Here is a 27,518-nt window from a genome sequence, read left to right as displayed (position 1 = left end):
ATTTTGGTCTTTTTTTAAGGGGGGGGGGGGCGCGGCTGCTGTGGCCGCATCCAAATAAAGTTTCTTGGTGGGAACAGCGGCTTGTGTGGCTCTGAATGGGTCTGGGGGGCCCAAATGGGTCGGGGGGGGCCCCGAATGGGTCTGGGGGGGATCAGCCAGCGCCGCCCCGGGGGGCTCAGCTGCCATCGCAGGGGCCGGTGGAGCCCACGGCCGGAGAACCGGGGATTTGGGGGATGCCGTGGGGTCCCGGGAGGGGATGGGGGATGCTCTGGGGTCCCAGGGACCCAAGAGGGGAGTGGGGGAGAGGAGTAGGGGCGATGGGGGGGGGACCTGGGGATACAGGGGGGAAACTGGGGACATTTTGGGGGTCCTGGGGATGCTGAGGGGTCCCAAGGACCTGGGAGGAGATCAGGGACGCTCTGGGGTCCCAGGAGGGGATCGGGGATACCCTGGGGTCCCAGGGACCCAAGAGGGGAGCAGGGGACGCTCTGGGGTCCCGGGACAGGACCGAGGGAGAGGAAGGAGTAGGGACGATGGAGTTTGGGGGTACAGGGGGGAACTGGGGACATTTTGGGGGGTCCAGGAATGCAGAAGGGGCTCTGGGGGATGCTGAGGGGTCCCAAGGACCTGGGAGCAGATCAGGGACGCTCTGGGGTCCTGGGAGGGGATTGGGGATGCTGAGGGGTCCCAGGGACCCAAGAGGGGAGCAGGGGACGCTCTGGGGTCCCGGGACAGGACCGAGGGAGAGGAAGGAGTAGGGACAATGGAGTTTGGGGGTACAGGGGGGGAACTGGGGACATTTTGGGGGGGTCCAGGAATGCCGAAGGGGCTCCAGGGGATGCTGAGGGGTCCCAGGGACCTGGGAGGGGATGGGGGACGCTCTGGGGTCCCAGGAGGGGACCGAGGGAGAGGGGTAGGGGCGATGGGGTCTGGGGGTGCAGGGGGGGAACTGGGGACATTTTGGGGAGCCGGGAATGAAGAGGGGGAACTGGGATGCTCGGGGGTCCCAGGGACACAGGAGGGGACTGGGGTGGTGGGGGACTGGGGATGCAGGGGGACACGGGGGGGACGCGGGGACGCAGGGGGGACGCGGGGGGGACGCGGGGGGGACGCGGGGGGGACGCGGGGACGCAGGACCTGGATTCTCTCCGCCTCTGCTCCTCCGTCAGCCCCTTCTCCACCGTTGCACCCCAGATCCCTCCCGTCGTCGTCGTCGCGACCCCCAGCGTGCCGCACACCCGCCCCGGCGCCCCGCAGCACCCCGGGGGCCCAGGCGCTTTGCCCCCCACCCAGGGGCCCCGCTCCCGCAGCGGGGGCCGAGCCGGGGGCCACCCTGGGGTGCGCCGAGGCGAGGGGACGAAGCGGGGCAGGAGGCGGCCGGGAGAAGGGGAAGGGGCTGGGATGGGCTTAAATAGGGCAGCGGGTGCGGGTGGGGGCTCAGGTGGGTGCGGGTGGGGGCTCAGGTGGGTGCGGGTGGGTGCGGGTGGGCTCAGGTGGGTGCGGGTGGGCGCGGGTGGGCTCAGGTGGGGGCTCAGGGCAATCGGGGTGTCCTGGGGGGGCAGAGAGCACAGCCCCCTGCAGCCAGGTCCTGGGGATGGGGACAGGGACAGGGATGGGGATGGGGACAGGGATGGGGACAAGGGACGGGGATGGGGACAAGGGATGGGGACAGGGACAAGGATAGGGACAGAGACAAGGGACAGGAATGGGGCCAGGGACAAGGGACAGGGATGGGAATGGGGACAGGGATAAGGGACAAGGATGGGGATGGGGACAAGGGATGGGAACGAGGGACAGGGAGGATGACAAGGGACAGGGACAAGGGACAGAGACAAGGACAGGGATGGGGACAAGGGACAGGGACAAGGGACAGGGATGGGGTGACCGGGGCCCCACCCTCCCCACGGGCGATGTCCCCCAGCAGCGCACGGCGGTGGCCTTTGTCCCCAGCAGCCGGTGCCAGACACGTGGCTGGAGGCAGCGATGCGGCGTGAGCTCCTGGGAACCCCCGGGTGCTCCCCGAGGTCTGTGCTGGGGGGCCGGGCCGGGCGGGGGGCTGCGGGGGGCCGGGAGCTCGGACGTGGGGGTCCATTTTGGGGGGCTCAGAGCTCGGCCACGTGGGGCCCTCGGGGGGCTGGGAGCTCGCCCCCCCGCGCCCACCGCTGCTGTTTTCAGCTCAACCCCCCCAAATTTGGGCCGTCCCCCTCCCCTCGCCCCCCCCGCAGCTCGGGGCGGGGGGCCGGGCCCCCCATCCCCTGCCCCGCGGCGGAGGCGTCGCGGCCGGGGCCGTGCGTCAGCCGGGGCGCGTGGCCGGGGCGGCCGCGGGGAGGAAGTTTGTGGACAGGGTGGGGTGGCCGCGGCTACGTCAGCCGCCCGTGCCGATTTCTGCCACCGCCAGGCACCGCGGCCGCACCTGCGGCGGTCGCACCGGGGCGGACGGGCAGGTGAGCGGCACCTGGGATCCACTGGGATCCACTGGGGGCCACTGGGAAGGGCTGGGAGCGGCACCTGGGGTCAACTGGGAGCAACTGGGAGCAACTGGGAAGCATTAGGAGCGGCACCTGGGGTGAACTGGGGTCCACTGGGGGGGCCACTGGGAAGAGCTGGGAGCAGCACCTGGGGTGAACTGGGAGCAACTGGGAAGGGCTAGGAGCGGCACCTGGGATGAACCAGGGTCCACTGGGAGCAACTGGGAAGAGCTGGGAGGGCACCTGGGGTGAACTGGGAGCAACTGGGAAGGGCTAGGAGCGGCACCTGGGATGAACCAGGGTCCACTGGGAGCAACTGGGAAGAGCTGGGAGCAGCACCTGGGGTCAACTGGGGTCCACTGGGAGCAACTGGGAAGAGCTGGAAGCAGCACCTGGGGTCAACTGGGAGCAACTGGGAAGGGCTAGGAGCGGCACCTGGGGTGAAGTGGGGTCCACTGGGAGCAACTGGGAAGGGCTGGGAGGGCACCTGGGGTGAACTGGGATCCACTGGGAGCAACTGGAGCCGCAGCAAGAGGAGTCGCAGGAGAAACGTGGAAAACTGGGCAGGGAGGGGAGCGGCACCTGGGGAAACTGGGATCAACCGAGTACGGCTGAGCGCTGTACCCCAGGGGAACTGGGATGAACTGGGCAGGGATGGGAGCTGCACCCCAAGGGGGAACTGGGATGAACTGGGAAAGGTTGAGTGCTGCACCGTGGGTGAACTGGGGAGCCCCAGGCAGGGCTGGGAGCTGCAACTTGCTGTGAACTGGGAGAACTGGGCAGAGCCGGGAGCTGCACCGAGAGGGGAACTGGGAGAAACGGTCAGAGCCGGGAGCTACAACCTGCTGTGAACTGGGAGAACTGGGAGAACTGGGCAGGGCTGCGAGCTGCACCGGAGGGGAACTGGGAGAAACAGTCAGAGCCGGGAGCTACAACCTGCTGTGAACTGGGAGAACTGGGCAGGGCTGCGAGCTGCACTGAGAGGGGAACTGGGAGAACTGGGCAAAGCTGGGAGTTGCACCCGAGGGGAACTGGGATGAACTGGGCAGAGCCGGGCTCCTGGCCCCGGGACCCCCGCGGCTCCCACCGGGCCAGGGCCAGGCGGCGGGACCCCCAACTGGTTTTACTGGTTTAACTGGCCGGGACCCCGGGGGCTGCGGGCGGCTCCGCACCGGGACCGAGCGCGGCCCCGGCCCCTGCCCGGGCCGGGACCCCCGGGGCTCCCCCCGGCCCCCCGGGACCCCCCAGAGCCCGGGGACCCCCCGGACCCCTGTGCCCCCCCTGGGGACCCCAAAGCCCCTCTCTGCCCCCCCCCCAGTTCCGCTCTGCCCCCCCCACACCCCTGTGCCCCCCCGGGACCCCCCGACCCCTCTCTGCCCCCCCCCACCCCTGTGCCCCCCCCAGGGCTCCCCCCGGCCCCTCTCTGCCCCCCTGGGGACCCCAAAGCCCCTCTCTGTCCCCCCCCCAGTTCCTCTCTGCCCCCCCGGGGCCCCCCCCGACCCCTCTCTGCCCCCCCACCCCACCCCTGTGCCCCTGCGGGCCCCCCCCCGACCCCGCTCTGCCCCCCTGGGGACCCCAAAGCCCCTCTCTGCCCCCCCCCCGACCCCTCTCTGCCCCCCTGGGGACCCCAAAGCCCCTCTCTGTCCCCCGCAGACCCCTGTGCCCCCCCCGGGGCTCCCCCAGACCCCTCTCTGCCCCCTGGGGACCCCAAAGCCCCTCTCTGCCCCCTTTGAACCCCTCTCTGCCCCCCAAATCTCCCCAGTCCTCCTCTGCCCCCCCCCAGACCCCTGTGCCCCCCCCGGGGCTCCCCCAGACCCCTCTCTGCCCCCCTGGGGACCCCAAAGCCCCTCTCTGTCCCCCCCAGACCCCTGGGCCCCCCCTGGGCCCCCCCAACCCTTCTCTGACCCCTTCAAACCCCTCTCTGCCCCCCCCTTACACCCCTGTGCCCCCCCCGGGACCCCCCGACCCCGCTCTACCCCCCTGGGGACCCCAAAGCCCCTCTCTGCCCCCCCAGACCCCTGTGTCCCCCCCGGCCCCCCCCCCGACCCTGCTCTGCCCCCTTGGGGACCCCAAAGCCCCGCTCTGCCCCCCCCAGGGCTCCCCCCGACCCCTCTCTGCCCCCCAAATCTCCCCCGACCCCGCTCTGCCCCCCTGGGGACCCCCCAGTCCCCCTCTGCCCCCCCCCCGGACCCCTGGCCCCCCCCGGGGCTCCCCCCGACCCCTCCGTGCCCCCCCGTCCCGTCCCCCCCAGGACCGGCACCGGGCCGGGGGCCGCAGCGGCCCCCGGGGTCCCCTCGCCGTCGCGGTGCCTGCGCCGGTCCCGCGGGGGGCCCACGGCTTCGCGTTCCTTCCCTTATCGCACCCGGCACCTCTTATCAGCGCCCGGCCCCGCGGCGGCTGTGCCGAGGCAGCCCCGGCCGCACCGGGGTGGGTGCGGGGACACCGACGGGGCTGTGGGTGCCCGGTGTGGCCCCCGGCTCGGCTCGGCCCAGCCCGCGGCCGGCGGCACTGCGAGACCCTGAAATGCAGCACCTGGGCGCGGAGCAAGCGGCTGGGTGGGCGCAGAGCCAGCATCGGGTGGGCGCGGAGCGAGCGGCTGGGTGGGCGCAGAGCCAGCATCGGGTGGGCGCGGAGCGAGCGGCTGGGTGGGCGCAGAGCCAGCATCGGGTGGGCGCGGAGCGAGCGGCTGGGTGGGCGCAGAGCCAGCATCGGGTGGGCGCGGAGCGAGTGGATTTTTTGGGTGCCAGGCGAGCGCCGGCTCTCCCCGCCATCGCTCTGAGGCGCCGGCTCTCCCCCAGGCAGTGGCCGGAGCCATGAAGCGCCAGCTGAACCTGTGCCGCCTGCTGCCACCCGTCCTGGCGTCGCTGGCGCTGCTGGGGCTGCAGGTGCAGCGCTTCGCCGAGGAGCCCGTCACCACCACCTCCGCCCCGCCCGGCCGAGACGCCGCCGACCAGCAGCACCGGGCGCCGGATCCACGCGGCAACACCACGGCAAAGCCGGCCCCCACCCGGCACCCGCTGCAGCCCCCCTACCCCTACCCCTACCGCTTCCTCCTCAACGAGCCCGACAAGTGCCGGGACCGGACGCCCTTCCTGGTGCTGCTGGTGGTGACGCAGCCGAGGGACGTGGACGGCAGGAACGCCGTCCGGCAAACCTGGGGTAACGAGAGCTCGGTGCCGGGGGTCTCCATCCTCCGTCTCTTCCTCACCGGCGTCGACCCGGTGTTCGGGCGGGAGCTGCAGGCGGTGCTGGAGGAGGAGAGCCTGCTCTACCACGACATCCTCCAGCAAGATTTCTTGGACACCTACAACAACTTGACGTTGAAGACGTTGATGGGCATGGAGTGGGTGAGCAAGCACTGCCCCAACGCCAGCTACGTGATGAAGGCCGACCACGACGTCTTCCTCAACCTGGGCTACCTGGTGCACCGCTTCCTGGTGCCCCCCAAGCAGAACTTCATGACGGGTTACGTCTACCGCAACACGGGGCCGCTGCGCAGCAAGGCCTACAAGTGGTACGTGCCCCGCGAGGTCTACCCCAACAACACCTACCCGCCCTACTGCGGCGGGCCCGGCTACGTCTTCTCCGGGGATTTGGCCAGCAAAATCTACGGCGTGGCCCAAATTTTGCCCGTCATCAACATGGAGGATTCCTTCGTGGGCATCTGCCTGCACGCGTTGGGCATCGGCGTCACCAGCAGCCCCTGGGGCGTCTTCAACATGTACCGGATCGCGTACGAGAAGTGCCGGTTCTCCCGGCTGGTGATGGTCCATCACTACCAGCCCCGGGACCTGCTGCGGATCTGGCCCCAGTTCCAGGAGGAGAAGGTGGCCTGCTGATAGCAGCCGCGGCCGGAGGGCCGAGCCGCGCCGGGGCTGCCGGGCACCGGAGCGTCCCGCATCCCCGGCGGCGGGCACCACCGTCCCCTCCCCGGGCCGGCACCCGCCGGCTTCGCCCCCTCCGCTGACTTTCTGGCCAGTGTCTGGCTCTCGAGCAGCCGCTCGGGGCAACCTCCAAACCTTGGGGGCTCTCGGGGGGGGCCCCTCCGCCGCGCCCGGCCCCGCCGGGGCCGCCTCTTCCCCCCAGACTGAGCCGCCAGCCGGCTCGCGCAGCCGGAGCCGAGGGCGTCGCTCACGGGACCGGCTACTCCGCTTTATCCAGCTTTTTAATATTATTATTATTATTATTATTATTACTGTATTTGTTTTGCAGTGAGCCTGTGGGGCTCGGTGGTCAGGGACCCCGCCGGCGGTCAAGCCGTGCCGGCGTTAAGTTATAACCGATGTTTGTAACCGCGCTCGCCAGCCGCCTCGCCTCTCCCCCGAAGCCGGACGGGGAGCGAAAGGCTGGCGGGGGAAGATCCCTCACCGGTTGCCGCCGCGGCACGAGGGACTCGGCCCGGGGAAAATCGATTTAATTTATTGCCGATCAAATCAGAGAAACAAAAACCGGACCTCAGAACACCTTCCCGCCCCCCCTCCCTTCTTCCCCGGCTGCGGGGGAAGCCGCTGGCGGTGCCGGGAAGGGGCCGCCGGCACCGAAACGCCGGCTCCAGCCGGGCAGCGGCCCCGGCGTTTGCTTTGGCTGTTGGTTCAACTCAGCCTCGCGGCCACCGGCAGAACAAACGCCACCAGGGCGTTAACGGGTTGCGCTCGTGTCCGGCTCTGCCGCTGGCGCGGAGAGAACCAGAAACGCCGCGGCAAGGTGCGGAGTTTATTTAAAATAAACGCGCCGTGCCAGAGGCGGCATATTTACGCACGTGGAAAACGCACGCGGCAGAACGGCACCGGTGCAATAACCGCTCCGGCTTGAAGGAGCCGAAGAGGCAGCTCCGGCATTGTTTTTGTTGGAAAAGGTGCAATTTCGTAGCTCAAAGCCCGGCTGCCCCGTGGCTTTGGTCAAAGAGACGCCACCCGGCAGCGAGGTGCCGCAACGTTTGGGCGTGGGAGCCGCTCGGCACCGCCGGTTCCCCGGGACGGCGCCTGCGCGCGCCCAGCCGGGCAAACACCGCTCCACCTTTTCTCCAGAAAGGTGAGTAAACCGACACCGCTATCGGTGTTCAAACGGCGTTATCGGTGCGAGGAGTGCCATAGCTACCGGCACGGCCGGGAAGTCACCTAAGGGCCACGAGGATTATCTACACCAGGAAGTCCCCGCCGGCGCTCGCCGCAAACTCACCCAAAACCCCTCTCGCCGGGTCCGAGGCTCCCTCCTCCGACGCCCCGCGCCAAGAACGCGGCACCTCCGCCCCGTAGCCACCGCGGCGCGGGATCGGGGGCAGCTCCCCCGCGCGGCGCGGCCGGGGAGCTGGCTCCGGCGCGCTGGTTTCGTCACCGGCAAAGGCGCTAATTTGGTCTTACCCAAGGCTCCAGCCAGCCCTGCTTGCTCCGCCGGTGGGCTCGGGCTGCCGCGCTCCTGGAAGTCCGTCGTCTCCTGCCGGCCAAAGCCCCCGGCGGGGTTTAGTCTCAAACCCGAGAGTTTAAGGTCGTTAAAAGCGCAGAAAACGGAGAATATCCTGAATTTCGGGGGTTTTTAAGAGGCGGGAGCGCGCACCGCGCACCGACACGCTGGGAGGCCGAGCCGTCAAGAGTTTGGTGTTTATTTGTCTACATTCAGCTTACTCCAGGTGTGCTGCCTGAGGGATTCAGGCATACAAAACCCACTCTTTCCCACTGGTTTTTAAAATAAAATCTTCACTTATAAAACTGAAACACTAAAGCATTAAAATACAGAAAGCTCGTTTAACTCACTTCACAAAAGCATTAACAGATGACATATCCCTTATCTATTTAAAGCCATACTGTGTTCACACTTCCACGTCAATTTTTAAATAGAAAAAGGATACTGAAATTGTATTAACTCAAAAAAAAAAAAAAAAATTCCTATTTAGACAAAGTCGTAATGGCAACTAACAAACCATTAAATACAGAGATGCCCAAAATACAGCTAAGTATGGAATTACAGGTACTCAACCATTAGTGACCGGTATCACAAAGAGCACTGCAACATGGAAACGGGGGGAAGGGGGGGGTTTACGTCTTTACCGTGATGCGATAAAACTGAATATTCAAAGGGGGGGGAGCGAGCGCGGGAGGTAAGAAAGCTCCGCGCCCGCGGGGGGAAGGGGCGGCTTTATCTGTACTGGTAATTCATGCTGTGGTCGTTTCTGCCGTAGCCGCCTTGGGACGCTTGGTAGGAGCTGGGGGGGCCGCTGTAATTTTGGCCTGAACCGGGGGAGTTGTAGTTGGACTGGGAGGAATATCCACCTGCGGGGGGGGAGAAGCTCGGTTACCGGGGCCGCGCGAAAGAAAAAAACATTTCAATGCCAAATCGGGAGCTTTTCCTCCCATCCGGGAGCCGCTGCCCGGCGAGAGCAGATGCAAAGACGCTGCCCTCGCGCGGAAAAATACATAGGGAAGCGTCGTATACTGACCTTGCTTACCTTGGTACGAGGACCCTCCGCCCCCAGAGCCGCCCCCGTAGCCACCGTGCGAGCCGGTGTTGTAGGAGGCACCTCCCGAGTAGTTGTTTCCTCCGCCTCCGCGGCCGCTGTTGCCGCCGTAACCTGGAAGGGAGAGCGCGGTGAGCGCGGTGAGCGCGGCCGCTCTCCCCGGCGGCAGCTCTGCCTCCGCCGCCCCCAGCCAGGGGTTTTGCCCGCCGTTGGCAGCGCAAGGGGCCATCGCTGGAGGCGAGGCGGCTGCCGGGGCCGGTCCAACAAAACCCAAACGCAATCAACCGACCCAGAGCGCTCCGAGCCCCCCCGAGTTCGTGGAATCACGGAAGGGTTTGGGCGGGAAGGGGCCGCGAAGCTCATCCAGCCCAGCCCCCTGCCGGGACGGCTTCCCCCAGCCCGGGGCGCTCACAGCCCCGTCCAACCTGACCTTGACCGTGGCCGTGGCACCCCCCGCCTCGCTGGGCAGCCTGCGCCAGGCCCTCCCCACCCTCAGCGTAAAGAATTTCTTCCTTCCATCGGGTCCGAACCTCCCCTCTTTTCGTTCAAAACCCTTCCCCCTCGCCCCGTCGCCGCAGGCCTCGGTCATTCCTCTGCGCAGGACCAAGCGCGTTCCCCAATTATCTAAAATTCACGTTCCGCTCCCCAGATAGGCAAGGCGGCACTCACTGAATTTGCTCTCGTAGTTGTAATCGGAGCCCCCGCCGCCAGGCGAGTTGTAGGAGTTGGAGTAGGAGGAATAGTTGCCTTGGCCGTGGTTGTAGCCTTTCTGTTTGCCCTGCGGCGGGCCGTAGTTACTGTACTGGTTCTGGTTGTAGGACTGCTGCTGCTGGCCCTGGTGGGACTGGTACCCCGAACCGTAGGAAGGTTTTTGCTGTCCTCCGTGCTGCTGTTTCTTTCCGCCGTGTTTGGGAGGAACCGGCGAGTTGTAGTTATCGCCGCCCTGGTAGTAGGAGCCGTAGCCGGAGGAGCCGCCGCCGCCGCCTCCGCCGCCGCTCCCCGAGTTGGAGTGGCCGCCGTTGCTGTAGAACTGGCCTAAACAGAGAGAAGAGCGTCAGCCCCGACCAGCGGCAGCGTTTTGGGGTGGGGGCAGGCACGCGAGGCGCTCGTTTAGAGGTCAGGGCTCGTACGACGACGAGGTTTTACCCTCGCGAAGGCGAGGGCCGAGGAGCGGTTTGCTCTTACGCTGGCGAAAGGCTCCACAGGAGGCCGAGAGGCGAAAGATCTCGTTGGCTTAAGTAGCCGGGGAACCGTGAAATGCATCGACACCGTACCATCGTCCAGGCACCCCGAAATCCCAGTGAACGACACCCCGCCAGTTCTCCCACAGCTTTAATTCCAGTACGCCCCCCCCCAGGGGTTCGGACTACGCCGGTTTCTTTAATGCGCGTTACAATAACTAACCGTCATCGCTTCAATGCTCTACAAAGATTTAAAATCTGCTGCTCAAACTACATTTGAGACAAGTCAGCCGTCGACGGCAGCTGATGCTCGGCCTCCGCAGCCGAGAGAGGCGGTAACGAGGAAGAATCTCGTTCCTGTAACGAGGAATTGTGTCAACATCCACGGGGATCGCTCTAACGCGGCGAGGCAGCCCTCCGGGTTTACACGGTGAGTGAGCAGCAACCATCTGAGGGGAATTAAGACCTGCGTGCACAGCTCATCCCGTTTACCTCGAAATTCGGGGACTGCATCTGGGATCCAAGGTTACCGAAAACCTCTAACGGATCAAAGCACCCCGGAGAGCCTGGATGCGACAGCGCTGGACGCAGCCGAGAGTCCGTCTGGGTTTAATTTTATTTAATCGGGAGTCCTACAGTCAAGCGCTTCGAGCGATTCTTTTCCTGCCCAATTTCCACAAGTTGAACTTCAGGGCGTTCTTCGTGTCGGGCTTAGCGTGAGCAGACTTACTCTACAGTCAGACTCGCCCTACTCGAAACTAAACTTATATTTTCGAGGAATAAAAACCACTAGAATCTAACAAAAAGTGTGGGCAATGGCGCGTAGGCTGGGGGAAGGGAGCTACACCTCTCGAAGAGGGAAGGGTTTGCCAGCACCTCCTCTGAAACGGAGGAGAGGTGGGGGAGAATTGAGTTAAAAAGGAGGCAAAGAGTAAAAAAATCTCGCGCCCTTTGCGTCCGGAATTGGGTGTGGAAGCGGCGGGACGACTCCTGGGGAAGCCGAAGGCCGTGGGGGGGTGCTGCGAAGAGCTGCGGCTCTCCAAGGCACCTCGTTTTTCCTTCTTTGATCGTTTAATCCGTTCTCATCTACGCCCCCCGCGCTCCAGGAAGACTTTCTACGCAAGGCTTTTGTCCTCTTCCGCAGATGAGCAGGGTTTAGTTGTGCAGAAACGGGCTTCTGTCGTAAACCGACGGCCAGCCAAGAACGGCACGGTTGTAGCAAAACAGTTCTCCGCTGACCGAGAGACACCGCACTCCGTCGCTTGTACGAAACCCCCCCCGTCTTCGGTTCGGGCGCGGGGACTCCTCCGACCAGCACCGCGTAAACTCAAGCTGCAGCGGCTGGAAGCCGGTCTCTCCCCACTCACTATTTCCGGAATTTCCATTTGATACCAACGCTTCATATTTAACGATGAAGTTTTAACGCTGTTTGACATCGGGTTATTCTCAACTCTCCCCAAATCAGCGCTAAGGAATAGAAATATCCAACACTCCAACACGTAGCCGCTTAAAAACCGGCGCTTTTTTCCCCCCTCGTTTAGGACGGGCTCTACTCCCTTGTACAAAAAGTCGTTATCTCAAACAATAGCTTTCTAAAAAAAAATAGGGCACGCGTTATGATTATTTTAAGTATCCGCTGAACACCGTGGACTTTTTCTTTTTTAAGCTGGTGCTTCGTAGGTCAGAGGTTTTTCGGTTTGCTTTTTGTTTAGCTAGTTTAATTACCGAGTTAACTCAAACGTTGTTGCGCCTCACAAGTTAAACGAACGCAAGGGTGCAGGCTTTGCAGCTAAAAACAGCGACAAAATACAGTTTGGAAAAAACCCAAATACCGTAGCAAGAATAAAGGACCAAACACTCGGGATTCAGAGACTCGGGTCTCGACCGGCCAATTGCGAAATCTCCCGCGATTCCCCGATTCCGGTGAAGTTTAATTCTCCAGGCGACGAAGTCCTTTTAGGGCAGCGAGCGGTTTTCGGCGCGGCTGCCGAGCCCGCAGCCAGCGGGGCTCTGCCGTGAAGTGCTTTAGGCCCTTTATGCTTGGCTCAAAAAAAAAAAAAAAGCCCGTTTGCACGTTACCGAACGACTCCGTGCGTTTTTTCCCCCGAAGTGACTAACAGCTTTACGCTAACCCCTAATGCCTGGATATTTATTGTATCAGGATCGGAAGCACAGTTACAATACCTTTGAAAGTACACTAGCTACCAGCCACAACAAGTCACATCCCTCAGCGTTAATCCACCAGCGTGTTACAAAGGATGGAGGATGAAGTTTTTAGCACACACGATTCCACGTACAAGTCAACATTTCGCATGCTTAAAAAGCTGGGCTGTACTATATTCAGAGATGTTGAAAAGTCTTCCCAATATCGAGAGGCGTGTACCCAACTGCTGGGATTTATTAAAAGGCTCAAATTTTGTACAAAACCTGCTGTAAATTAAGACAAAGGTAGATTAAAACACTTCAGTTTCTTAAAAATAAAGTAATGCTTTCCATAAAAAGCAAAGATGGGCTTTTTGCCTTTACGCTGAACGGAGCTGGCTTGGAAATTTGTGCAAGGTGCACAAAGACATTCTCGGGTCATTGCTTCCCCCTGTCGCGTACATCGATACAACCGAGTTCAAAGGCAAATCACAATAAAAACTGCCACTGTCTTAAGTCCTGCAGGCTAAGAGAGTTTCAGACAAGCTGCGGTGAAAAGCCACTGTTGAGAAACCCAGTGAAGCACAGGGACACAGCACGAACACTTTGGGTTTTGGAGTTCGAGAAAATTGGAGTAAAAAGCTGTTTTTTGTGCAATACTTTTAGATGCTCTAGGAAGACCCAAAATCATGATAGCCGTAGCAGTCTGTGAAAAAGTCACCTACAAAAGGGGGAGACAGAGCAGAGAAAAAAAATTAGAATTCTTTTGAAGATGGCAAAATGCGCCACATTTGAAAGTCATGTTTTAGATTTCTCTGCTCCTGTCACCCCCCAATGAAGGCTTCTTCGCAAGACCAATCGCTGTGTATTTTCAGGGAAATCACATTCAAAAGTGTGGCCGATAGCTTCACATGGCTTAAAGCAGAGAAATTTAAAATATTCACAAGTTTTAGAGGAAACGTGAAGTCACCTGGATTCGCGCTTCAACTTTTAAACGAGCACACGAGCCCTCTTTCGTTACTTCTCGTTCAAAAAAAGAGAAGCCCTTAAGAGGGCTTCCGCACAAGCGCATCGCCGCACGGCGCGACCCAGTCCGAGCCTCGCGCCCCCGGCAGATCGACGCAGTTCGACATTTAAGACGAAAACGAAGACGAAAACCACTTACTGTAGCCCGCTGTTGCCGAATTCCCTCCGTAACCATAGCTTCCGTAGCCAGCACCTGGGTTGGAAGAAAACGTTTAAATAAAAGGAAATGGAAGCGTACAAAGGCCTCGTGTTTCCCGTCACGCTACAAACACGACGCAACGCCAGAGGGGATGAATTCGCCTGCCGGGGTTCGGGTAGTTTGTGGCACGCTAGCGCGGTAAGAGTCAGGAGGCGGCGCAGGCAGCGTCTCACCTGCATTCATGTAGCCGCCGTGATTGCCGCCGAATCCGCCCCGGCCTCTCCCGCGGCCGCGGATGTTGCCGCCTCTCCCGCGACCGCGCATGTTGGGCGGAGGAGGCACTTCGTTGTGCATGGGGCCTCCCATTCCGAAACCCGGGTTGTGCTGCTGGGGGAAGAAGAGAGGCGTTGGCACCCAGCGCTGCCTTCCGCACCGCGCCGCCCTGCCTCCGAGGTGAAAACCAACCTTCCGCAAGGGTGCCGGCAGCTCTAGAACGCGTCAGGTACCCGTCCGCCTCGAAAGGAAGAGGGGCTAAGCAAAAAGCAGCCGGGGTGGGCACCAAATAAGGTGGAACTCCAGAAAACAGAGGCTGTTTTCTGTGTAACTCAATGGTATTTCGGCTTTCGAGCCCAAAGGCCGTTAGCAAATCCCGGTTTCCCTCCACACCATAAATTATTTCCCCTCCCCAAAAGGGATTAAAACCATAGAGCAGGAGGCAACGGTACGGCAGAGCCGTTAGTTGCACCGCAAAGTCGTTGAACTGGGAATTTACTTACTTTTACTGCAAACTTGGGTCCTCCCCTCGCCGGGACGGGGGCTCTCTTCTTCTTGTTTTGCTCAATGGCAACAGGAGCATCCGGGAACAACTTCTCCAGCGCGGCCAGAGCGGCGTAGGCTTTTGCCACCTTTTTATTTGAACCGGCTCCTTGGAATTTCTGCCCGTCGACCTCCACCTTTGAAAGGGATTAAATCACTGCGCGTAAGCGGAAAGGGCAGGAACAGAAAGCCGCCGCTTGGTAAAATGAAGCGTTTTCACGGTGCCTGCAGACAATTCCCGAAGTTGGAAGCGTTCGAGGTCAGGTTGGACGGGCTTTGAGCAACCTGATGGCGACGTCCCTGCCCACCAGACGATCTTTAAAGGTCCCTTCCAACCCAAACCATTCTCTGATTTTATGATTTTAAATGCTCGCTACGGCTCTGAAGCTACAGATATCCGAGAGCTGGGATGAAGGCAGAGAGAGAAGGACCAGAGGCCACCTCACCTCCATGACAAAGCGCTTGTCGTGGCTGCCGCCCGTTTCTGAAATCAGTTCGTATTTCAGCCCACGCCGCTTCTCGTTCAGCTCCATCACGGGGTTCTTGCCGTGCTTCGTCAGAATTGGTCCCTGTTGTTTCACATTCTGGAAGCAGAGAAGCGGGGATGAGACTCCAGGAAAAACCCTAACGGACCGGGAGCTGCTTCCAAAACACGTACTTGGGGAAATATCTTAAAGAAGATAAGCTTGGAACAAGCTTGCCTGGTGCTTTTACCTCTTAAAGGGTATCGTGACAGTAACTGAACCGTACGGTACGCCGTTATAACAACCTGCTGCTAAACGGCGCTTCCGATGATGTCCTACAACATCGTCCCAAAGAATCAGAGCGGCCCGTCTCCCCCTCTTGGACCGCGCTCACCTCTGGGGTTTGATCTGAAGGAGGAGAAGCAGCCGTGGGCGTCGAGACAGTTTCTACTACAGGAGGGGGAGCGACAACGACCGGTTTCTGTTCCGTTTCCTCTGCTGATTCGTCTCCTTTCCCAGCTTCTTTGCCTTCCACTCCCGTGGGTAAACCCATGTCTTGCAACACCTAGGGGAAGGAGAGCAGGAGAGGAGGTTACTGAGCAGCGCAAAGAAGCGGTGGCTCTCGTGTGCCCTCCCCATTTCGGGGTAAATACTCGAGAAGGCTGCTCAAGAATGCTTTTATTAATTCTGTTCGAGCGCCAGGCACTCCCCAGACCCTGCAGGCACTTCACGACCTAAGCGGTATGAATTCCTCTGCCCTGAGACTTCGCGCACAAGAGAGTACCCCGCCTCGGTGTTTAACGTCTCCCCTCTCTGCCCTGAAGGGTTTACGACATGTTTTCATACGCGGTTGTCGTCGTGACTGCCGCCACCACCAGTCTGGTTGCCCTTCTCAACTCGGAGGGGTCAGCAATCAAACCGCCTCCCAACGAGAGCCCTCTGGCGGGAACCGACGTGCACGGCTCCTACCTTCACTGCCACGTGCAATTTGGCCGTCTTTTTGGAAGGTCCCGATGCCTCAAAGGTGCTGCCATCGATTTCCACAGACATTGTAAAGATAGGAGCGTGAACAGGACCCGTCTGAGAGACGAGTTTGTACTGGAGCCCGGGTTTGAGCTGGTTTAGTTTCATCAGTGCATTCATGGCCTGGGGAGGTTCAAGTTTTTCCTCTGAAGAGAGAAAAAAAAACAAACACGAGTTTGCGGATGTTTGCCATCTCTTTCAAAGCAGCATAACCGATTTCAGACAAGTTCCGATCCGTATTTTCCTCCTTGCGAGGGTTTAAGTTCTACCAAGTAAAAATCTTACAGCGCTAAGGGTTTTTTTTTTTTTTACATTCGCATGCCCCGTGACCCCTATTTACGGCATCACCCAAGACCAAACGCTTGCAAGAGCTTTTCCGCAACCTGCCCCCCGCCTCGGCCTGAGAACAGCTCTCGGGTAGCCGTTTGTACCTACCTCGTGTTAACTCAATACCTTTTTTCTGAATCTTCTTTTTCTTTTTGCTGGGAGATTTCTCCTCTCCGTCCTCCTCCATTGGACGCTTCATTGGGGTGACAGCGTACGTTGTACTGGGAGGAATCTGGACTGTAACGATCGTAACAAAGACCCCCTAAGTACTCCAGTTCCCAGCAACAACAGCCGCAAAAGCCTTGGAAATGCGATTTGGGTTTGGGTTTTTTCGCCGAGTACCTACCAGTATAGTCAACGGGGTTTTCGTTCTTTGGTTTCTTGGGCATTTTGGAAGGCAGGGGATCCATCCCCAAGACTTTGTGAAGCTGGCCAAAAGCAGCGAGTCTCAGAGCATGCTAGAAAGACGAAACACGTGTTACCGGGACGCGCAAGCAGCTCCACCAATCTCTGTTCCCTGCACAGTTTCAGACAGGAACATTCTGCCCACCCCTACACCGAAATCCTCATCGGTTTAAATAGGACTCTCTGAATTTTTGGAAGTTCAACCCAAAATACGGGTCATGGTAGCAAGTCACTATTTAAAACCTGATACTTTGCTTCTGGTTGGCCAAGCTACAAATTCCTTATTGGTGTGGGACCCATTTGTATCGCTTTTACTTGACTAGATATTAAAAAAGTTAACACCGACCTCCGTGAGGTTACTATACTACCATTAACCAATATGGAAGTTCAGAGTCAGTTGAACTGATTAAGTTTTCGTAACATCTGTAGTCAAAACTATACCTGAGCACTCTGTGTGATATCTTCCCTTTGTTGTCTGTCTAGATGCCCAATAGCATCAGTGGCTTCTTTTTCACAAGGATCATAAATACCAGAACCATCTGAAGGCAGGAAACAAGGAAGATATGCAGAGAATTATCCTGGTGTTTTCTAAAGAAACTAAACTAAGTATTCCCTTGGCATCAATCAACACTCATCTCTCGAAGAACACGGACTGACATGATCCATCCAATGTCCAACATTCTGAAACTCGTCTGGACTATTTTACACGTACAATTAGCAGTGAAGCTGGTCACGACCACTCAGGGAACCAATTTTACGCTTGTAGGAACTGGTACCTCTCTCTACGGGGGTTTAACGTCATGGGTCCGTAGCTCTGAACACACGTGCCCTAAGGAACGGCGAGGTACTGTAGTACCCGGGTAGGCCGGGGGCTTTCTGAGCTCCGCATCTAAGCTGCCCGCACGTATAACGAGGGAACGTAACCGCGCCTCCGAGCTTCAACCGCGCTCCGTCTGGGCTTCGCTTTGAAATGTAAATGCAGAGAACCACCTAACCTGGCATAACGATTCCCGAGGCAAGGCATTCAAGAACTCTCCTCAGAGCCTCGCCAGCGCCCATGGGTCTGTTAGCAGTTCCAATAGATTTCTCACACAGCAGCTCTAGAGGCTGAAAGACAGTTCGGAAAAGTGAGAGGAGCAAAGGCAGACGCTTGCGCCGCGATTAGGGCTAGAAGCCGCTTCCAATTCACAAACGGTTCAACGATTTACACGGCAGAAACTGTTAACCGATAGAACGATTTACGCCGCAGACATTCGATACGCGTCTTCTAAGGGCGGAAGCTTTGCTCACGCTATAGAAATCTCTAACCTGTGAAAGGGAACGTGCGCAGACTGGAGAGAGCCGGACGCCGGTTTGGAAAAGCGGTACCAAAACCCCCCCAAAAAAACCCGAAACGGAAAAGGAAAATTACCCATCCTCTCAGCGGTGCCCAAGTAGGAACCCGAGTACACAGATCTCGCAGCACTCGTATCACTATGACGCACGACTTCAGCCCGTTCGCCCTGGCCTAGAATAAGAATCAAAAGCAGACACACATTCAACAAAAAACCCCAAAACTCCTCATTCGCAGACATTCATTTTTGCGGTGCTACTTTGCCAAGGGTAAACAGTATTTCGCGTTACCAGTTTATAACTTATAACAATAACCGTAGTGTACAAAGGCAACATTACTCTTAACACAAAGCAGCAGCTATGCATCTACTCTTTAAAAAAGGTTCCTTCCGCACGTTTAATTCGCTTAAGTGCCTCTTTAGCAACTGTACCGTTGACAGACGCTAAGTTCGGCACGTCTAACTATCATCCGACGTTTAAGTATTTTAAATAAAAAAAAAAAAAAATTAGTCAGCCCCTTAATAGTTTACAAATTTTCTACTTAAAGACAAATATAAGAACAAAATGCAAACCTGGAACCACTTGGCGTGTCGCAGTGACGCCAAGGCAGCAAGGCATTTCTGCCTGTCCAGAACGTCCGGGGAGTCGTTGACTGATAGCGTTTCTATTCGTGGATGGAATAAGAAGACAAGGCACAGTTTGACCAAGGGGGTTCTGTCAGGCGGAGAGGGGATGAGGCAGCTTCCTAACGGGCAGCTGAGGCTCCCAAAAGATCCTGATCTAGATCCTGCGCCTGGAAGGGTGGTCTGCAGGGCGCTCGCCTAGCGGCCTTGCTTAGAAATTAAAACCGCAGAGAGGGGGGGAGTTCAATTAACAGGGGCGGGCTGAGATCGGTTCTGTGAGGAGACGGGGCGTGGAGCTCGATGGGAGAGGACAGAAATCCTTTACGACTCGAATGGAGTGGCAGCGTACGAGGCCGGTAATAGGTAACGGAGGGAAATTTCAAATAAACCCCCACTCTGCGTTCAGAGCGCAGCTTTAGCGGAGGAGTGGGGGGGGGGAAAGCTTTGCGAGGATCGAGGGAACCCCCTCCGCCCAGAAGGCTTGACTGCCCTGGCCCCAACCCGTGACAGAGAGCGTCCTGTTGGTCAAAGGTCCAGCGTCCCTAAAATTGACAAACTAGAAGGCTTGGTAGACGAGGTCAGATATCAAAACCATAGACAGTCAATAGAGCACAAAGATATTTCCCAGTCTGTGCTGCAGCAAAATTGAAGATAGGGTTTGAAAAGCAGCTCAAAGTTTCTGAAGACCAGGGTTTTAGATAAGGCTAGTGCACGGCGCGAGCGTCTGAAACCCGCCAATTCGACAGCGCCGTGCCTACGATACGGAACGGTATCGTACGGTAATTCGTACGGTAACTCAAGCGCAAAAAACCGCCTGTGAACTCTTATTCCAAAGGGAATTGGAGAGCGACCGGAGAAGCTAACTTTATCCAAAACTCTGCATCACTTTCTGGAATTCTGAACTTTTTAGCTGATGAAACAGCCAATCGAGGAGACCCAGAGCACCTATCATTCTTGCTGCAACACAAACTGTGTGGAACATCCAATTTCATGTACATGCAAGTCATTTAACAAGAAGCCTTCGAGATTTTCTTTAAATGTATCTGGTTTATATTTTTATGTCACTGTGCAGGCCACTTACATGGCTAGGTACGAAACAAGATTAATACAACAAGATGACGTATTAGTGAACTAAAATCCCAAGTTAAAAAAAAAAAAGGAAAAAAAAAAAAAGAAAAGGATAAAAAAAAGGAGCAAAATCCCATCTGAAAGGTGCTACTCAGTTTCGGAAGCTCAGTCCGAATAAACCGGAACCGTGATCTCCCGAGGTTCGGGTTCTCTTACAGGAATTTTGAATTTGCACAAAAATAAATTCTTGCCGCTTCGGCTGAAACTGAAGAGCACGCTTTAACAGTGAATTAGCAACGGAAATGTACGGGTTTCCAACCGACTGTCGGCTGTTTTCAGTCTTCCATACCTCCAGCTAACTGTTTTTCCATTTCTTCTCTGACTACGGGCGACGTCAAGTGGATGGTCAGCGTCAACGGCGGCTCTTTTGTGTTCTTAATTACAATTGCAGCATCGCCGACCGACTGGATTATTTCATATTTGTCTTCGGTAATAGCCTGCAATGTAATTTCACCGCTTAGCAATCGCCTAATTCATTTCCGAGCGATTTGCAACATCCTTTTCCAACAGAAAACAAGGTCTATAAACAAAACTTCAGCTAATAAAGAGAAGTTCATTTAGCACGGCAATTCCAGAATAACGCTACGCGCCTACGAAAATTACTTTTCCAAGACAGAGAAAGGGGATCGAAACGAACGCCATCGGGGTCGTCTTAACCGCTTAAAAATCTGTTCCGCTCGTTCTGTAACGAGCGCATGCAAACACTGAAAGGTTTTACTCACAGCGAGCTGTACTCCGAGATTGTCAGCTACTTTCTCCAGGAGATCTGTGGTGGGTTTATCTTTGCACAGAAGAACTAGCTCAAGATCCAAGTCCCCCTTCAGTAACAGGCCTTTTGCTACGAGCCCTACACGCATCACTCCACGCAGGGTCCTAGTCAGCTGCTCCGTGGCCTTCTGATCCCTGCAAATACACAGGGCACAGTCACGGCGGCTTCCAAATTAAAGAATTAGCTGCAGCCAGGCAAGCACGAAGGCTCGCCCCGAGCTAGGGGATAGATCTGCAGAGATTAAACACGACCCTCGCTGAAGGATTTACCCCACCTGCACGGGAGAAGTCGCCTCAACCGCGGGTTAGCTCATTCCTCTTAATTCCACAGCCAGGGAAAACAACTTTTCCACCTTCAGCGTGCGGATTTTTACTCGTCTAAGCAAGATGGTGCTACAACTTCCGACAGCGCCCTTTGCAGGCACGTCTCGGGTGATGCTCCTTACCCTCCTTCCTTGTTTTCCTCTTCGGCTGCCGTCTCCATGGACTCTGTCTCTGGCTGCTCCCCGCTGACTTTTTCTTGCTCGTCGATCCAGTCGGACACAGCTTTGAGCGCCCGCTCCGTGTGGGACACCATATTCTGAACTGCCTCCAGCTCCTCCTGCGTCGGGTAAACGGCCGAATGTTTGGCCATCACGTGGCGGTCGTCGTTCACAAAAATACGCATTGGTCGCTGAAAAGGGATTTTGAAACAGTTTTAGCGAGAGCCGAAACACAGATATTTATCTCGCGAGTGCAAAACCTCCCGGTCCTTACCATTTTTGCTTTTGAATGTCTGTCCAAGCGTTGAAAAATGTGCTTATTTAGATTCTTCCACCAAAAAGACCGTACCAGTACCACACTTTGCTGTAATCTGAAAGCAACAGAAAACCAGTTAGCAATGCTGGCGGGCCGGTCCGTCCCCGCAGCCCGCTCGCCGAGTGTACGCAGGAACAGAAAGAGCTGGCATCGATAATCGGAAGCAATAACGGACATTAGCAGCATGCGGATTCGTTAGCGAAGGCCCAGTTTTCCGCTCCTGATGACTTACGTTCTTAAGACCCGAAGAGCGCCCACGATAGCGATTACAGCCAGGTTTGTCAGGCAGCCGTCGCCCCAACGCGCACAGCCTGCCCTCGAGGAAGGTTTGCATTCGCTGCTCAGCTTTACCTGCCCAGAGGTTTAACGAGCACCGCACGCTCATTCGCCGTCCCCGGCCGAGCACGCTGTGCGAGGCAAACGCTCTGAACCCTTCCCTCGTACGATCTCCCCGAAAAGCAAAGACGCCCCAGGAGCCTGAGCTGCACCCCGCTGCTTGATTTTCCCTCCTACTTCTCGCTCGCGGCCGTAAATATCTTATTTTGGCTCCTTATTCCCAAGAGGCTTTCCCATTAAAACTGGATTTTTCCAAAGCTCCTGCTGGTCTTTCTAAAACAAAGCGCACCGAAGGTAAAGCACGCCCCGATACGCGCCGGAGCAGCCTGCGCTGGGAAAATTAACGGTGTAAAAGCTAATATAATTCCATGAGCTAAAGAACCAGGTTGCCATCGCCTGGTTGCCAAGCGAGGCGACGGCTTTCATCCACGCTACTCAGAAGCAACTCTCTGTACAAATCTCTTCGCCTTATACACTGCTTTTTACCCCTAATTCATTTTCCGGCCTGCTTTACAAGCCTGCTTTTAATTCGGATCAACACAAGTTCAGTAGCTGCACCGAGCCTCTTCCCTTACTTTATCAGGAGGAAAGAGCATAAACTTAGGCCAGCTTTTGAAGCAAGCGCTCGCCACTTCTAAAATTCAACAGATTAAGCCGAAATCACAGCAGCTTGTTTCCGAACAAGGAGCCATTTTCCAAGGGAACCAACCCACCCCGAGAGCCCGCGCCCCAGCCGGGGCAGTGAACTTCTTTTGTTAAAATTCAAGCGCTTTGTTCCTCTGTTTTAGCCAAGGGGCCTTCGAGCAGAGAAACGTTTGCGTCCTGCAGGAGCGAGGGGTGCTCTGCGGGAGAAGACAGCTTCCCAAGACCTTCAGATGCGGGCAGGCTTCCGGCAAGAACTCCCAAAGCCATCTCGCGCCCGCTGGGATCGACTCTTCGGCATCGACAACGCCGTTTCGCACGCGACCAGCGTACGAATCAGCAGTTGCTTGATTCACGGTCGTTAATTTGACCAAACATCTTGAATAAAACTCTTGATTTATCTCTAAGTGAAGCCGCGCAGGGGCAATCCCAGCCCTGCAAACACCTGATGTTTCGTGGCAGCTCCGAGAGTTAAGGGCCATCTAAAGGCGTTAGCACAAGCGAGGCAAAGGAAGAGCCTCGGCGCCTGAAGACGATGGAGACGAAGGTCGTCGTCATCTGCATCCACCAGCTGTTTCACTTCATTTTACAATCAAGCGCGCATCAAAACTGCCTGGTAACTCAGGCTTCCCAAAACACTGCTGGAGAAGGTCAATCGCGCCTCAGTTATTCCAGAGCTCGCAGCTAAATCCCGCTTCTCTGGGAGCCCTTCCGTTTCGCCTGCGCTTCACTCGAAACGAAACCAGACTGAACCTTGCTTTTGCCCTTTTCCACTGGAACCTACCCCGCGTCGGCCCCTTCCCAGCCTCGCCGGCAATCGCTACGTACACCTCGCAAACCCAGTGCTTTACTTTTTACGCTTTACAGATGACACAAACCGATCTTGAGTATCAATTGTCCAAGATACTGGAATAATAATAAAAAAGAACAAATAATTAACTGCCCAAATACTCAGCGCTTACTAGAGTAATGCTTTTATAACTCTATGAAATAACACAAAGGGCCCGGGCAGACATCAGGACCCCGTTGCGCTGCTCGTTTTACAAACAGGGCTGGGGCTCACGACCTGGAGAATTTTCTAGGATAAAAATCAGGAAAACTCGTTTCCTCGAGCCGCCGTTGCCGTACGGACTCGGTATTCTACAGCACTGAAACACCTCCGGTTCCAGTCCTGTGGATATTTACGCACAGGATGACTTTGGTATTGTGACAAATCCGGATTTAATTGTAATTAAACCCTGCCCGCTGACCAGGGAGAATTATTCCCAAGCTACCTGCAAGAACCCACGAGGCACCTCCGCGGGTGCCAGCCTCCCAAAACACTCCTCCTTCGGGTCGGACCCCGAAGAACTCGTACACTCCGTGCCCTGCTATTTTTCTTAAAGCTCCCTTCATTTCCTCCAAGCAAAGTAAGAAATTAGTTGAAATCCAACCTAGCGAAGCGTGTTTCTACGGTCAGAAAACGCTACAACAGCCCGAGAAACGAGAGTCCCGTTTCCTGCGATTTCTAAAGACGGCCGTTATCGCTCTTCTTGAAATCACTGAAGTTCATTTCTAGTGAGAACCCAGGAGCTGATGCTGCAGCATCGCAGGATTCACGCCTCTTGGGGAGAAAAGAGCCACAGAACAAGTTAAAAACACGAACACGCTCAATAGCGCACAATCCCTGACACCGCTCTTGATGCTGATCGCCATTAAAGTTTGAGGAAAAAAAGAGAAACTCTGAAATTCCACCCCTGTTTTAAGCCTCGCCTGCTCCGCTCTCCCCCTCCTACGATTTCCACTACCAGCTTGATTTCACCAACAAACTTTCCACTCGATCCGAGTCTCCCGACGGAAGGAGCAGGCTCTCCGAAACATTTGCTGGGGGGCGGCTGAGAAAATGATAAACAACGCCAAAGGCTGAAACTTCTGCCCTAGATGAGGGGAAAGTTTACCACGCGCGAAGAAGCGCATTTCGGTTTAGAAAGCTTTTATGTTTTAAGTAAGAATTTGTGGGTTTTCAGCCTGTCGTACCTGGGTGGGATGCTCGGACGGGCGCAAAGCCTTAACACCTCGCTTCGGTTTGCGCGAAGCTCTTGCGGGTCTAAGGACAGCGCCTATTCGCCAGCGCAATGCTACCTGCCTGCCCGAGGTGACGGCAAACAAAGCGGCGGCTGCACGGAGGGAGGATTTTTTTTTCTTTTCTGAACCGTCCAGAAACCGAGCTGCTACAAATAACGGGATCGATGAGGAGAAGGGGAATTTCGAGGAAGCGATGGGAGAGCCTGGGTAAAGCCCTGAGGGTGAGGACAGGAGAGCGGGGTCCTGTCCCTAAGGGGAGGAGATGGGTGGTTAAATCACACCGAAGGGGATGTTTCCACCTCAGCCGTGTCCCCCCCTCACCCTGCGGGCCCCGGGGAGCCGGGAAGGGGCCCGGCCCCCCCCCCAGGCCCGACCTTTCCCTCCTCCCCGCTCCCCCACGGGCAGCACCGCCCGTCCCCACGCGTGTGCGCGGGGAACCCACCGCCACGGAGGGAGACCGGGGTGGGGGTGAAGGGGCAGGCGGGCCGCTGCCGCCATTTGCAAGCGCGGCGAGAACAAAGCGGCGGCGGCGGGAAAATGGGGGGGGGGGGGGGGAGCACGGCGCGACCCCCCCCCTCCCCCCCCACGGCGCCGCGACCCCCCCACGGCGGGAGGGGCGGCTGCGGGGGGGTCGTGCGGGATGGGGGGGGGGAAGATGTGGCGCAACCCCCCCCAATCCCTGAGCACCCCCCCCCCCCCCAGCCCTCCCCTCACTCACCCCCGGCCCAACGGCCGCCCGCCGCCATTTTGTCTCCACAGCACAATGGGCCGCGCAAGGAGGGAGGGAAGGAGGGGAAGGGGGCCGGGTTACCGCCGAGCGCGGCCCGCCGCTACCCCTTCTCCCACACACACACACACAACACGGGCCTACCCGCCCTCCTCCGCGGCCCGTCCGCCCGGCACCGCCCCCCGGCCCGCCTCGGCGCCGGCTTCCCCCTCAGCCCCGGGGCGGCGCGGGTGGGGGGGGGGGGGAAGGCAACGCGGTTCCTACCGGCGGCCTGCCCGCTGTGCGTGTGTGCGGTGGGGCCCTGCTGCTGCTGCTGCTCCTCCCTTCGGCGGCGGCGGGGCCCGGGCCTGGGCCGGGGCCGGGGCCTGGCCGCGGTGCGGGGCGCGGTGCGGTGCGGCGGGGCGCGAGACTGCAGCGCGGGGGGCGGAGCCGCCGCCGGCGGGGGGCGCGCGGCCGTGCGCGAGGAGGGGGGGGGGGGGGCGCGCGGGGAGGGAAGGGGGGGGAGGGAATGGAGAGGGAGTCACGTGGAGAGCGGCGGTGGGAGCCAATGGGTGAGGGCGGCGGGAGGGTGACGTCGGTGGGAGGGGCTGCGCAGGCGCGGGGCGGGGGCGGCGGGAGGAGGGGGCGGGGCCGGAGCGGGGCCTCCCCCCCCGGGGGGGGCGGTGGCCTGAGGGGACCGGTGGCCTGAAGGGACCAGTGGCCTGAGGGGACCAGTGGCCTGTGGAGGTCAGGGGCCTGTGGAGGTCAGGGGCCTGAGGGGACCGGTGGCCTGAGGGGATCAGTGGCCTGTGGAGGTCAGGGGCCTGAGGGGACCGGTGGCCTGAGGGGATCAGTGGCCTGAGGGGATCAGTGGCCTGTGGAGGTCAGGGGCCTGAGGGGACCGGTGGCCTGAGGGGATCAGTGGCCTGAGGGGATCAGTGGCCTGTGGAGGTCAGGGGCCTGAGGGGACTACAGGCCTGAAGGGACCAGTGGCCTGAGGGTGCTGGTGGCCTGAGGGGACCGGCCTGAGGGGGTCAGGGGTCTCAGGGGACCGGTGGCCTGAGGGGACCAGTGGCCTGAGAGGATCAGTGGCCTGAGGGGACCAGTGGCCTGAAGGGACTGGTGGCCTGAGGGGACTGGTAGCCTGAAGGGACCAGTGGCCTGAGGGGGCTGGTGGCCTGTAGGGGCCAGTGGCCTGTGGAGGCCAGGGGTCGGAGGGGACCACAGGCCTGAAGGGACCAGTGGCCTGAGGGGATCAGTGGCCTGAGGGGACCAGTGGCCTGAAGGGACCAGCGGCCTGTAGGGACTGGTGGTCTGAGGGGATCAGTGGCCTGAGGGGATCAGTGGCCTGAAGGGACCGGTGGCCTGTGGAGGCCAGGGGTCGGAGGGGACCAGTGGCCTGGGGCGAATGGGGGGCACAAAGGGTCCTGGGGTGCAGGGGAGGGCGTCCCCTGAGGCGCTGGGCTCAGGGGTGCCCACCCTCGGGGCCCTGCGGCCTCGGAGGGGGCCGTGGGCCGGCTGCCGGCTGCGGAGGCGAGCCCTTTGGGAGCCAAGAGCAGGGTTTGGCCAAGACCCCCCCGTCCCACGTGGACGGACACGAGTCGCTGCGATATAGGGTTGATCTATAGCAGGGCACGAGTCCTGTAGGCCCCGGCGCAGGGGACGCCGGTGGGCGTTTGTCACCTTCCACCGAGCCGCTGCCTGCGATGTGTTGGTGCGGCGGCAGAGGGTGCCACCCGGCCGCGGCTCCTGGCCTAACTCGTTAGAGCGCTAACGGTCTTGGCAGCCAGACGGGGAAGAGATGAACCACCTCGCCACGTACTAATTAACCTGGCATCGAGCTCCCGAGAGCGTTGGGGTGCAGGGTGAGCCCCTGGTCTCGTTGGCAAGTTCCTTCTCCCGCTGTAACGTAGAAGGGGAACGATCTCAAAGGCGGCTTTTGCCTGTGTTGAACTCGAGTATGAAATTAAATGATTGTCAGTGTCCAAATGAACACTCGCTCCTTAAAAAAAAGCCAATTAACCCTCTGCCGGACATCGCCGTCTTCTGTGCGTCAGGGATTGTTTGACGATACCTTGTACTTCGTCAAAAAACCCAAGTCAGTGAAGCCCCGAGCTCTGAAAACAGGAAGCGGAGCGTTCAGGTGTGCGCTGAAACAAGCTGTAACGGCCCATTTTTGGGGCGAAAGCCAGCTGTATCCGTCACAAGCGCCGTCACGCTCTGCTCCTTCTCCAGATGTTCTGCGTCGCCGGGCAGAAAAACGCCGCGGAGCCGAGCAGAAACCACAACGAAGAGGAACTAACGAGCGCGGTTGGACCAGCGGCTCCCCAGAGGTCCCCTCCGCCCCCAAGCCCTCTCCGAAGGGCTGCGGAGAATTTGGTAAAGGCTTCGCCGTGAGGTCCGAAGGAAGCGCGCGGCCGAAGCGAGGTCCAAACAGGCACTTTTATTTGTGGTTGCGACGCTGACATCGATGGAACAGTCACACACGACACGGGGACCGCGCGCGGACGCCTCCACCGGAGGTACGCCCTTGCATAGGAGCCCCGGTGCATAGTAGGAGCAGTTAATGCCTCAGAAATACATTAAAAAAGAAGGAATTGTTTTGGTAGAACATCAGCCCTGCAGTTTTTAGCTTTTTTTTTAGTTTTTTTTCACTTGCCCTGGCCCGATTCAGGGAAC

At 58.6% G+C, this 27,518-nt stretch overlaps 2 protein-coding genes across 12 annotated transcripts; one reads left to right on the top strand and one right to left on the bottom strand.

Annotated features, from left to right (window-relative positions):
- Positions 1 to 5,281: 5,281 nt before the first annotated feature.
- LOC309601177 (beta-1,3-galactosyltransferase 2-like) lies at positions 5,282 to 6,307 on the top strand (the record flags this gene model as incomplete). Its single annotated transcript, XM_082334078.1, has 1 exon — positions 5,282 to 6,307. The coding sequence occupies one exon, from the start codon at positions 5,282 to 5,284 to the stop codon at positions 6,305 to 6,307; it is 1,026 nt and encodes a 341-aa protein (XP_082190204.1).
- A 1,744-nt stretch (positions 6,308 to 8,051) lies between these two features.
- ILF3 (interleukin enhancer binding factor 3) lies at positions 8,052 to 25,248 on the bottom strand. 11 transcript variants are annotated; one of them, XM_082334188.1, is made up of 20 exons: positions 25,125 to 25,248; positions 21,050 to 21,146; positions 20,740 to 20,966; positions 20,248 to 20,428; positions 19,815 to 19,962; positions 18,347 to 18,438; positions 17,854 to 17,949; positions 17,438 to 17,549; positions 16,884 to 16,981; positions 16,384 to 16,495; positions 16,146 to 16,274; positions 15,657 to 15,856; positions 15,082 to 15,252; positions 14,670 to 14,807; positions 14,184 to 14,360; positions 13,641 to 13,794; positions 13,408 to 13,461; positions 9,589 to 9,954; positions 8,902 to 9,033; positions 8,052 to 8,734 (listed from the first exon to the last, which is right to left on the bottom strand). In XM_082334188.1, the coding sequence occupies exons 2-20, from the start codon at positions 21,050 to 21,052 to the stop codon at positions 8,601 to 8,603; spliced, it is 2,724 nt and encodes a 907-aa protein (XP_082190314.1). In that variant the 5' UTR covers positions 21,053 to 21,146; positions 25,125 to 25,248; the 3' UTR covers positions 8,052 to 8,600. The 11 variants fall into 11 exon arrangements, with proteins under 11 accessions (XP_082190314.1, XP_082190321.1, XP_082190322.1 ...); XM_082334195.1 differs by having other exon boundaries at positions 13,641 to 13,791; XM_082334196.1 differs by having other exon boundaries at positions 8,911 to 9,033; positions 13,641 to 13,791.
- Positions 25,249 to 27,518: the final 2,270 nt, after the last annotated feature.

This window comes from Platalea leucorodia, assembly GCF_965183815.1.
Source record: "Platalea leucorodia genome assembly, chromosome: 29".
Taxonomy (NCBI): domain Eukaryota; kingdom Metazoa; phylum Chordata; class Aves; order Pelecaniformes; family Threskiornithidae; genus Platalea; species Platalea leucorodia.
This window is presented reverse-complemented; position numbering and strand designations above follow the sequence as displayed.

Coding starts and splice junctions, on each gene's coding strand:
- ILF3 (XM_082334188.1), bottom strand. Junction 20,429..20,739: donor GAGGAAAACAAGGAAGGAGG/GTAAGGAGCATC, acceptor GTGTATTTGCAG/GGATCAGAAGGCCACGGAGC. Junction 9,034..9,588: donor CAACTACGAGAGCAAATTCA/GTGAGTGCCGCC, acceptor TCTCCCTTCCAG/GTTACGGCGGCAACAGCGGC.